The 13,339-nt window shown below is 25.9% G+C and overlaps 1 protein-coding gene across 1 annotated transcript; it reads left to right on the top strand.

Moving 5' to 3' along the window:
• The first annotated feature begins 3,790 nt into the window (after positions 1 to 3,790).
• On the top strand, positions 3,791 to 12,355 carry LOC135924647 (intermediate filament protein A-like). Its single transcript, XM_065459739.1, has 12 exons — positions 3,791 to 3,951; positions 4,866 to 5,448; positions 8,076 to 8,262; positions 8,332 to 8,427; positions 8,952 to 9,107; positions 9,187 to 9,312; positions 9,404 to 9,624; positions 10,715 to 10,818; positions 11,243 to 11,391; positions 11,452 to 11,559; positions 11,702 to 11,815; positions 11,879 to 12,355. Exons 2-12 carry the CDS (start codon positions 4,886 to 4,888, stop codon positions 11,918 to 11,920), a joined length of 1,866 nt encoding a protein of 621 aa, XP_065315811.1. The 5' UTR covers positions 3,791 to 3,951; positions 4,866 to 4,885; the 3' UTR covers positions 11,921 to 12,355.
• The last annotated feature ends 984 nt before the right edge of the window (positions 12,356 to 13,339 follow it).

Here is a 13,339-nt window from a genome sequence, read left to right as displayed (position 1 = left end):
CATATAAAATAACCTTTATTTTTTGTGAATATACTAATTTAATTAGCCAGTTCTTAAACAAAGAAATAGGCATATTGTAAATTATTTTCAATTAATACTAATCAAAGTCAAAGTATTATTAGCTTTAAATTCGAATAAATATATAAAATTTACTATCATAGCTGGCCCATTACGAAATGTCCGGCTCGCCTATAATTTTTTTATAAATTGGAAAATAAATTTTTTAAATTTTATTTATAGATTCAACAAAGACCTGCAGGCCCGGCACGTATTTTAATTTTTTTAAATAAACCCGGGCCGGGCCTAAAAATTTTTGAAAAAAAATCAGGGCCGGGCATGGCCGTGCAAATGGTACCTATGCAGGTCTCTGATTTAAATAAAATGAAAAACTCATTGTTGTTTTTCAAAGAATATTGACCAAATAAAATGAGAGATTTTCGAGCCCCGGCCCACTTTTTTATGCATGAATTTTCCAACCCGCCCCATTATATTTTTTTAGTTTTCCCGGTCGGGTCCGTGAGTATAGCTTTTGAGGGGGGGGGGTGGTTAAGTGGATCTTGCAGATCTCTATAATAAATTAATAAAACTATTCAAAATATTATATTTATCATATTTGTAAATAGATTGATTAATAATCATCCATGTAGAAAATAATTTTTTTTTCAAAAATTCTCATCGAATTAAAATAAAATATTCACTTTTATAATAAATATTAAGGGCTTGCAATCATCTTGTCATCGTGTCCTACTAACATATTAATATGGACATAGACAGAATGGCTTGTAGTATATTATAACTATATTACAAAATAAAGAAAATAATTTTGAGTTTAATATAATTATTTCTTTTTAAATAAATGTATACATATATTCAATTGTAAAATTAGTTCTAATAATTTCATTCATTATAAAGAAAATTATTATATTATATTTAGTTGGTGGAAAGATGATATTGTGTTATAATTCATTTAGTATAATAATACTATAAAATAATATAATGATATTCTTGAGTGACGCCTGCTAGGGGAGAGGAAAAACGATCTAAAATGTCTATTTGAAAAAAATATTTCTTGAGCTCCTAACTATCACGCCTAAATATTAAGAGCTAGCGACCCCCCGTCACTCAATATTCATAATTTCATAATTTATATGCTTCCCAATGATCTTCATTTTTATTTTTGTAATTCTTAACGAGAAAATAAAGAAACATTATAAAACTATAATAATCATATTATGAGGATGATAAAACATGAATAACTTACTATATATAAGATAAAATAAATTATTATGAGAAAACTCAATTCAATATCGGTTTTCAGGGACCTCTAGCTTTTATCGTTATGGTATGCTATTTTCATAAAATAGCGGGGCCACTACAAATAAATATAAGAAGTAGATACATTTTACCCTTAGGTTAGGCTAGACTTGGCCGTTAATCCTCAATCCCAATAGTCCTTATTGATCATCCCTTTACATTATGAGATTTTAACGTTTTTTTCTTTTTTAAAAATTGTTATAATTTATATTTCAAACACGTCTTTAAAATAAAACTTTACGAATCTTTAAAAAAAATCAATAATGTTATTATCTATGTAATACAAATACTTTGTATTACATTAAAAAATAATTTGGGGCTTTTATTATAAGATTTAAAAGGTTGTTTTAAATAAACTAATACTCATTTACAAAAGTATAAATGAATTTTTGTGGTAGACATGTTCTTTATCAATACTTTCTTCTTTTGTTTTCAGTAGTTAATGGAATCTCTTTAAGATATAATGATGGATGATCTGACCAATCAACTCTACCTATGGCCGTAGTTGGACAGTACCGCGAATACTTGTATCTAAGACACAAGATCCTTTTGTAACTTGAACTCAGTATCTATAATCAAGCTCAAACTATAACACCAATAGATTAAACATCTAATATTTTTCTTTTGGTAAAATAAATGTTATGAATTCAATAATATAGATAACATTAAGCTGGAGGTTTTAAATTATATTATAGACTGTTGAAATACATTAGAAATGCATAGTTATTATCCTTCTATTAAGAATTTTTTTTATAATATAATATTGAAATACCTTCATCAGATCCAGTTGAAAGGTTACAGTTTTTGCACAATGTTAAATACGCTGAAACGGCAAATAGTTATGAAAAATTGATTACCTTAAAAAATATTGATTTGATTTAATCTACTTTAAATACTCTTTTGCAAATTAATATTTCAACTCCCATTAAATACTAGTTTTCCTTTCATGTCTATGCCATGAATGGACTAAAACTAATATTATAAGGCCTGATTATTATAATTAACTCTTTATTAAATATTATAAGTATTCATTCTTATTATATGTATGTTATTTATACTAATTTAATTGGTAATGATAATTTTATGAAAGTATCTTGTACACTCATTTAGCAAAAGATACAAGCATCTTTTATCTTCTATCTTTTTGAATTCGATACTAGTATTTATATCTAAGATCCATTTTTTATAAATAATTTATATCTAAATTTTTTCCCGGAGGACCTCCAACTCTGCCTATGGTCAAAATTGCCAAATTCTAATCCAGACCCACATCAGGCCTATTTATGCCATAGGTTTGGAAATCAAGTAATAACTTATATCTATTGATTGATGATTAATTAGTTTAATTCCACAAATTCATTTCGGCAAAAAAATTTGCTTTACTGAAATTCAAACTTGGATCAGCTACATCGATAATAAGTATCAACTTAGCCCCTTAACCCCTACACCTCGCTAAATGATAACACTGCTGGAATAAATTTTAGGACGAGTGATGTCTTGCCACGCACTTACAGTAAATGAGACTAAACTTATAATATTTTTTAAAGTTATACTATTTATAACACAAAAATATAACATATTTATAATTAATTTTAACTTAAAAATATATTCAAAGGGGGTTTTTTTTAAAATAAAGGAATGGAGTGCAAAGATGATTGTTTAATAGAATATTTAATTTATGACTTAAAATCGATTAAATAAAATAATATTAAGTTAGTGATTCATGAGGATTCGCTTTTTAAATAAAATAAAAAATATTATTTGCATAACATAATTATTAGTTGTAAAAAGATAAATTTATTTGAAATACAACGTTCTTCCCATATATTGTGTGATTTTAATTAAATCCTTGATTTATTATTTATATTTTTATAATAAAAAAATATATATTTAAAATAATAAATATACTAAAAAAATCTAAAAAAATATAATCAAAATAAATTTGTCCTTCAAACCATAATAAGCGATAAATATGAAAATAGCTTATTTTATGCAAACTTTATAAAAAAATTATTTTAAACAAACACATAAATAATATTAAATAATAATTTTATTCTGTCTTCCAAATAATTATCTTTACGGATAGGCTAATTTTTTAATTATTTTGGCAGGTATGTAAAGGTATTATATTATTATTACCATTCAAAATATCAAAACTAAAAAAAAATAATATTTATGAGCTACATGTAAAATAATAAAAATTAAAAAAAATAAAACAGAATGTTGCTAAAAAAATTTTTTCTACTTACCTTATTACAGGTAATAAAAATTATATATTTTTTTATTTGCAAAAGGTAAATATCCTTCGCCAAAAAAAAAAAATTTGTGAGAAAAAATATTTAAAAAAACAAATATTTTAATAATAAATTATTATTATTTTACGTTAAAATTTATTAACATTATTTATTATTATTATTTATTAACAATATTAATTATTACTATTTTTTGTTTTTACTTTTTTTCAGAGTATAAAAAAGTCCAAAATTAGATTAAATTTTTTCTTTTACTTATTTAAAAAAACATACACTTTTAAATAAAAAAATATTTAAATTTGATTATAGAATCCAATTATTTATATAAAAAACATTTGCGAATATCTACTTTTATATTTGGTTCAGGATTTAATTTGTTATTCAGGTAAAATTTTATTAAAATTTTTTTATAAATTTTACTTAAGTTATGGACTAAGAAACCGAACTTTTCTGAATGTTCCGGTTATCAAATAGGAACATAAAAATACCTTTCTTCCGGGCCAACTGATTTATAATCTAATTTGTTTTTAATGAATATTTAGGATTAAAATCAACTATAATGTATTCAAACTTGTTGTTCCTGTTTATGTTTTCTCTCGTATCCTTGAAATCTTGTATTCTCGATTTAAACGATTCCCTCTGCAAAAATATTTTAAAAATATCCTTAATTTTATTTGAATATACTTTTAAAAATACAAGTAAAGTATTGTATATTTTTAGACGATATTTTACAAAAAGAAGAATGCTTTTGCTAATAGAATTTATACGAATTTTGAATAGGGTTTTTTAAAAATAGATAATATATTATAAAAGAATGGATAACCTTTGAATAAAACAAATTAATAAGATAACAAAAAAATTACCTTATGAAAAACGAAATCTTAAAAACTTTATGATTGTCTTTGTTATACTAGAGATATGATTTGAATTATAAATTTAGCCTGAAAATATTACAGAATCATTAAAAATAAATAAACATAAATGTTTTAGGTATTCACCAATTTTTGCTAATAACTTGCTGAATAAATAAAATAACATTATCATCTAAAAAATTGGAAGCTAAAATTTATTGATTCAAACTCTAACGCGAATGAATTTATTTTGAGTTGGTAAAATTAGTATAAATCGATATGATATAAAATAGGTTTGTTCTTACCCTTGCTTGTTGTAAACTAATATATTATATATTATAAAATAAATTAACATCGAATACTTGAATATTTTTACAGCTCTATAAATAAATTAATTGTGGGCTAGAAAAGTTTACTATCAATAATTAATAATTTTATATTTTACCAGCGCAACGTTAACAAAATAAAATGTCAAAATCGAAGAGCAGCAGCCACACGATCGAAGAAAGTCGAACATACCGATCGAGCATAACTCCTCGCCGCGCCGTAGTGGTGAGGTCGGGATCACCGACATCTTTCCTTGGCAGTGGTGGAGGTGGTGGATACACGCGTACCACCAGCACGTTTAAAAGTTTTGGGGGAGGTGCTGGAGGTGGACGTATGTTGAGCCCAAGACGCTTTCCTCAAAGCGGTCTCTCGAATACGATGATACATACAGAATCAGGGGACACAACCATCGCCACTGTTGTGGCTTCGCGAGAAAAAGAAAAGAAGGATTTACAAGACCTTAACGACCGCTTAGCCCATTATATCGAAAACGTTCGCTTTCTCGAGGCCCAAAATAAAAAACTTGCTGCTGACATCGGACTTTACCGTGAAAAACTCGAACGTATCTCCAATATGCTGAGAGGCATGTTCGAGGCCGAACTCAACCAGGCCCGAAAAGTAACAGATGAGAACATTCGTGAAAGAGAAAGACTTGAAGATAAACGCTCAAAATTAGACGATAATTTACGCGACTGGAAAGACAAGTATATAATTTCCCACTTTAACTTTTTTTTACTAAATCTTGATTCTTATCCAATTTGGTGAATTAAGTTTAACAATCTTAATTCAAATCCAATTTGGTGTTATAATATTTGATATTATAGAAATAATACTATTTACCAACGAAGATTAAATTATTATAAAGTATATTCAACCATAAAATATTTGCTTATGTCAGTAGATTTAGTATACTATCAATTTTCAATTTTGATTATTTAATATTTAACCTTGTATAAACTATATAACAAAAAACAAATTTTATAATTATGTAATTAAATTTAAACAGGTTTATATTATATATTTAAAATTTGGATTTAGTTTTGATTTAAATATTAAAAAAATTGGATTTTCATTCTCAAGGTTTAGTTGTCGTACTATCAGGTCTTAAGTAGGTGAGATGAATTCGTTAGCTCAAGATAGTTCGGAATTGTGGGCTGTTAAATTTCTATAGCATGATTTGTTGCATGGGGATGGTGTCGCTATGACTGTATATAAAATTGAGGCCGCGCTTACTCTTTGAATCAATTGGTGATTTGCTTAATCTATAAGAAAGCCAATGGCATCAATTGTTAGTCTGACGACTAGTGATTCTAACCATTCATAACCACCAAATCTGTCAGTTGATTGAAGAAGTTGAGTGCAATCTAAAGGTGAATTGGCAATATATCGGTTTGGTATTTCAATATTAAGGGTGTGAAAAATTATTATGAGTGATAATTGATCGTAAATTAGTGTTAAAAGGTATTATCCATTTGTTGGTTGCATCATCTAAGAAACGATCGTGGGCCTGAGATCATTATGGTGGATTAATTTTTCAGGCCGGGAAAGATAAAATAAGTTTACATTGAGATTAAGACGACTATTATAAATTTCAACAAAATACCTACAATCCAAATTATCTATTTTCCTAAGAAATGACTCATCATTACAGTATTTTCAAAGTATATAATTTATTATGTATGTATTTTGTATATATAGAATACATTAATTTTATTAGAATGTCTGTTGAAAATATTTTGTTTTATATATAAAATATATTATGCACATATAAAAACAACCTTTTCCTTGAGGATATTAACATCAAATAAAAAAAATCGATATTATAAGCGTCAACCATTAAATAATTGCCAAAATGAAAGTAAATTTTTTTTTTCTTTCTTATAACTGAAAAAATAGAGATGATATTTGACGAAACTTAGAATTCGTACCACATTATACAAAATTATTATATTTTTAAAAAGTCAATAATTACAATTTAGGTCATAATTAATAACCATTATTCATAATAATATTTTTTTATTATTGCATTTAAATTTTCTTTGGCTTTAGCATAGTCAATCTTATGATTTAAGAGGTGCTGGAAATTAAAAATAAATATTTAGGCGGAAACGTTTGGCTCAATTAGATAATATTTTTTGGCGTTCTCTAATTAAATTTAGACGCGTTGGGCATAATTTTATCCCTTTTCCACAACGCCATTGGTATATTATAATTTAAAAAAAAAGGCTGAACTCAGTTGTATAAATTCAAAACTTTGTATAATTTTATTCATGTTTTGACCACATCATTAAACTATTCAAGCTAATTAAAGTAATTGCATCGAAAATATTATAAATAGGTTTTTGATAAAATTTGCTTTATGCTTGTATATATTGGCGTCGTTAATTTTTTCAACTTTGATTAGGTTTAAAATATTATGTTATACATAAATTATGATTTGGTTATATAAATATAAGATAAATTAGATTAAATGCTAAAAATATGTTAATTTACCTACATACATGTATGTGAACCCGAACCCTGAATTTTATCTTTTTGCTGAACCCGAACTCTATTTTTCTAGGTATCAAAATAAAAATTATATTTAAGAAAAATTTTTTATAAAAAAAAATTTTTTTGTGGAGTCATTTTAACCGAATTTCCGAAATTCAGTTCTTCCTTCCGGCTCCCTTTTATATATAGTTTTATTTTTGTCACAGAATCCTTTTTAAAAATTTTTTTTTTATCTATGAACCCTGATTCGAACCCTATTCTCTCTATTTCATAACATATTTTTAATTTCCTTCAATTTAAAAAAAAAGAACTTTATAAAGTATCATTATGATTAAATTTCGATAAGTATACTTCCATGATGGTTATTCGAATATTTCTTCAGACATCTTTCTTGCTCTACTCTTAGCCAAATATACATTTTTTTTAGAGTTTCTTTTGAATTTGATCGGTATAAAATTTTATTCCGATTATTTTTGAACAAATTTATATTGGTTCGTTCCGGCTTCTGTTTTAAAAATTCATGTCCATATAAATTTATATATTTTTTTAAATTAATAAAGCTCTAATCATTGTAAATAAACACTTGTAACCCTACCGGTTAATATTTATAACGATTCGATTCTCACTTTTTGAAATTTTATTATAACGCTTCGATTACAGTTATCCTTCGGAAGAGTTACACTCGCCCCCACATAATTCCCCCCTCCTAGTATGTACATAGGTATTTTTGTCAAATGTCCTATCTGGGAGTCTTTTATTTAGTATTTTATCCCGTTGAATGTATAATCCTTATCTTTTTAAAAACCATTTTATAACATTAATTTAACATTTTTTAAAGGTATGGGGAAGTTTTTCAGCTAAGGGAAAATGATAAAACTCACCTAGTTGATATCGAAGTTGAATTAGCTATGAAATTAGGGCAAATGGAGGCTTTAACAAAAAAGCTGGAGGCCATCGAATGCGATTTAAATAGGTATAAGAAGGAAATACACCAACTCCAAGTTCAACTAGGCAATGTTCAAATGGTGAGTCTTATGATATTTATCAAATTGATTTCCATAATTTAAAATCAATTTTTCGAATATTTACTTTAGAACACTGATGAAGAAAGAATGCTTAGAGCAGATTTAGACAGTAAGATACAAGCTTTCGAAGAAGACCTTGTATACCAAAATCAAGTGCATCAACAGGTGAATAAAAACCAAACCATTTTTTTAAAAAAATCGCATTGTTCTATAAATTTACCAAAAATACAAAATCCTCAAGAAATACACTTTTATAACCTTACATAACTGTTTAAGGTCATATTTTTTTTTATTTTTGGCCTAATAAGTATTATAAAATAGTATTTATTTTTTTAAAAAGACAAAATTTAACTTAATTTGGATTTATATCTTTTTCTATTTTTTTAAAAATAATATGTTAGGTGGCCTTGGTTTTTCGTTTTCGTTTTCGTTTTATCTTTAAAATACATATATCATATAACTAATTTTATCAATTTTTAAAAATATTGATAAAGGTTTTTATGGTCATTTCTAAGAGACCTGCCAACAATTGACTATTAATTACCAGCGGCGTCTTATATTATTCAATTGTATTTGAAAGATATTAAGAAAGTTTTTTTTGTTTAGTATTATATTATATGAGAGAAATTCAGAAGTGATAGCATATATATTAAAATTATTAATGGGATAAATTTTTATTTATTATCAAGGAATTGAAAGAATTGTTGGATAAATTTTTGAAAGATGATACTGATCAATACAGAAACATTTTCCATAACGAATTATCAGATGCCCTTAAAGAGATTAGAATTGAATATGATAATATGGCTCGCCAAAGACCGGATGATTCATATTATCACACTAAAGTTTTTCTTATACGATTAATTATGATTAATCAAATATGAATCAATGAAATTTCATGTTAATATCTTTTATAATAAATAGATGCAAGAAATTATTGTGGTGGCAAACCGTAAAGCTCAAGAAGAAATGACTGCCAAAGAAGACTCCAAAAAAGCTAGAGATAAAGTCACTGAGCTTAATAAGGAACTTTTAACTCTGAGAACAGAGGTATTGAATTATACAGTATACTTATTTTTTAAAGGAGTATAATAAATTAAAATGATAATTAATAATCTAATGCAAATTAATTTTTTTTTAGAATGGCCATTTGTCAGAAAGGCTTAGAGAGCTAGAAACCATGTTCCAGAGTGATAGTCAACATCATAGGGATATTCTGCTTTCTAGAGACAGGTCTCTTGACGAATTGAGAGCCAAGCTGGAAAGCCAGATGGAAGAATTAAGAGAGATGCTTGACCACAAATTATCCCTTGAGAGGGAAATTCAAGTCTACAGAAGATTGTTAGAAGAGGAAGAAACTAGGTAAAATGTTTTATGACTAAAAAGCATTTACTTACGCTTAATCTCTATTAAATGACTAGTCGTTATGTAATCAATGTTTAGGATACCAATTTAAAATCTATTATAAGTTAAATGGTCTATTTTAAAATCAAATATAACTATAAAGGATATATTTCTTTAAAATGTTTATTTTATATATATATTAATGAAGATTTTTAAAATTGATTAAAATCATGTTGAGTTATGCCCACTTGAAAATTTAATTTTTTTTAACAAACTAATATATTTCTTTCAGAGTAATATAAAAAAACATTTTTTGTTAAAATTAATAAAACGATATCCTTGGCCTTTTCAATGTCAGTTATATATAAATGTATATATATATATATATATATACAAAAAAAATAAAACAATAAAATTTTATTTTATACTTAAACGCTCACGATATACATATATAATATCATATTATTCATATCATTATAATTATCTTCACCTTGATCTGTCACGTTAGTAATATAAATTTGAGGAAATAGTATTAAACAATTTAATTATATTATTTTTTAGATATATTATGTACGGGATATCAATTAATTATATTAAAATTAGAATAGGTAAGTAGTGTTAGTATAATCATTTTTAATTTATAACAGATGTCCATTCCCTCTTTACATATTCTAGTATCTAGTCAGAGTATGACTAATGTTTACCTACAAGGCAATCTCTTTAATCTTCAAATGCGTTATATATTGAAAAACGACATTTATGCTTATCATTTTTTTTACAAATCAATACTTTTAAAATATGTTAAGACCTATAGACTTTGCTATAGCAAGTTCAATGATCACTGAAAAATCTAAGTAATATGAAAGATTATTTTATTACTATGTGTTTGGATCAATGTTTACTGCGTAAATTTTTTTTACCACTTCATGCATAGAGCTAATGCAATAAAATAAATTTTGTCAATTATTGTTAAAACCCTCAACATCGACGCATGATCTTTATACCGTAATTTATAACATGGAATGAAGCTTGATTTTAAGCTTTCGTAACTTATAAAATTATTTGCTAAATTGATTTGTCTTCTAATTATTTTTCCCGTTATAAATAGGATTCGAGAGGCAACCGATAAAGTAGCCGCTGTTCAACAAATTATCGATGAGGTTAATTTTGATACTCTTTCTGGCAGATCCTCTGGAGGTGGAAGATACGGGGGTAAATATTCATACATATAAAATAATAAAATGGAAATTTATAAGGGAAATAATTATTTTTATTAAAATATTATTTTTGACTTATTACAACAATGTTTTTTCATTATTAAAATTAAATATTGTTACTTGTTATTTTTGGTTATGATTATATAATAATAATTTAAAATTTTATCGCGATATTGATAATGCAAATGTGTTAGGACAGTTTTTTATAGATAACGCATTCCTTATAAGATAGTTTACTTTTTGATTGTATTAATTTTTCATTTATAGTACTATACTACTTTATTTGGGATTTTTATATATCTGATGCTACGCTCTTCGCAAAGGAATTTTTAATCAGTAATAAATAAGCGTAGATTTAATATTTTAATATTATGAAACTATAAGATATTTGGCATAAACTATAATCTCTATGATTTAAGGTCAAGAAAGATATTACAGTAGTCGTATGGTTCAAAAAGAAAGCACCACCAAAACGAATGTTCAACGTAGTGCAAAGGGTAATATTGCTTTTACTGAAATAGATCCAGAAGGTAAATACATCATCTTAGAAAATGGATCACGACTTAAAGTTTGAATTTTATTTCCATCTATTCCAACTATTTATCACGAAAATATTTTATATTTATAGGATCAAAATTTATCTGGATGGTCAATTAGGCGTAAAGTGGATGATGGACCGGAAATAGTATTCAACTTTCCTCCGAATACTATTTTGAGATCAGGAAAATCTTTAAAGGTAAATATATATGGTCTATCACAACTTGACAAACTTCGTCTGGTTAAATCACGTGATAAAATGTCATTATGATCAAGTGGCACCAAATTAAAAATTATCAAAACTTTTAAATACTCTCTTATTATATTTTTTTTTCTAAAAGATCTGGTCTAATAATAGCAACGGTCAAAACAGACCACCTTCCGAGATAGTAGCTTACACCGATTTTGGGACTGGAAGCTTTGCTAACACCTATTTGGTTTCGGATACTTCGGAGGTATGTATAACTTAATTTTTGTATTATCTATTTATATTAAAAAAATTAATTAAAAAATTTTAGGAAAAGGCATCTTACACTCAAAGAAGTCTATCTGCTATATAGATTCCCAGAAATAATTATTTACATTTTATTTTTCTTATATATATGTTTTATAAATTTGATCTTCACAAATTTGTCTCACTTTTAAATAATTCAAATTATATTTTTTGGGGGGGTTTTAATATCGCTTAAACTTCATTGGGCCTATATTGTTTTTATCCTATGAGTTGTAAATTATTTGCTCGCTCTTAATTTATATTTTAAAAGTATAATATTTGAAATAACCTATTTCCATTTTTGAAAGCACTGTTAGCAATTGATATAGCCTTATTTTTCCGTATAAAATTAAATTATTACTAGAAATACCCAATTCGGTGGGATATAATAGATATATTTAGTTTTATTGTTCCATATATAACTTGAATTATAAAGAAAATTATTATAAACATTCCATATATACAAATATAAATACAATAAACTAATAAGCTTTTATTATAATTTCTATTTATTGATTTATTCCTAAAATTTTATATAGTAAATGATTTCTATTGAATTTACCACTTGTTTGTTTTTTTGCTTGACTTAAGTATACAAATATAATAATAATTTTTGACCATTGCTGAAATTTGGTATTAAGGCAGTGGCATCACTAGTTTTTACAATCTCAAGGAACTCAAAAATTAATTTTGAAAAAATTTCTCAATTTTTTTGAAATGACCTTCCTTTTTTAGCTAACAATTTCAAAATGATCACTTTTTTTTTAAAAAAAAATTACAAAAATTTTTAGGGGGCTCTTCAAATTTTCAAGAGAGCTTTAGCCTCTGTGCGCCCCGCGCTACTGTGAAGATATGTTTTTAGTATAAATACATTCCAAATTTGCTCAGACTAATTACGTCGTTCGTTAAAATCTTTTAAATTTGTGATTTCAAAATAAAAATTAATTATTTATTTCTTATTTATTATTCTTCTTATATGTACAAATCAAATCAACTAAGGAGAGATAAAGTCTATATTATAACCAAAAGTTATAATAAAATTTAAATGAATCTTTTAATTTTTGCAACGGATTGAACTTGATAAATAAATTTTAGTAGACCGGGATTATATGGCAGGTGTTTTGCTCTTTTATAATATTTTTATTTTGTAAAGCCGCTTCATTATTTAAAAATTAAAAACCTTTTATACTATGAACCCTAATTAGAAATAAGTAAAAGTTGTGCTTTTTTAATTACCAATGGCCTACGTTAGGTGGCAAGCCCTTTGGGGTGAGATGGCAAAAAATTTAATTTAGAAAAACAACTTATTTACTTACCCCTTAAATATATTTTAGTAAAAAGGGAAATTTAATTCATCAATTAGCTTAGAAAATTTCTTTTACCTTCCTTTCACTCCTATTACCTCCTACCCCTCTTCCATTTCTATTATATATGAATGGCGTGCGTCATCCCTGTGGCAGAAGTATCTGCTATTCTAACATGATTC

This window comes from Gordionus sp. m RMFG-2023, chromosome 2, assembly GCF_954871325.1.
Source record: "Gordionus sp. m RMFG-2023 chromosome 2, tfGorSpeb1-WG-v2, whole genome shotgun sequence".
In the NCBI taxonomy this organism is placed as follows: domain Eukaryota; kingdom Metazoa; phylum Nematomorpha; class Gordioida; order Chordodea; family Parachordodidae; genus Gordionus; species Gordionus sp. m RMFG-2023.
This window is presented reverse-complemented; position numbering and strand designations above follow the sequence as displayed.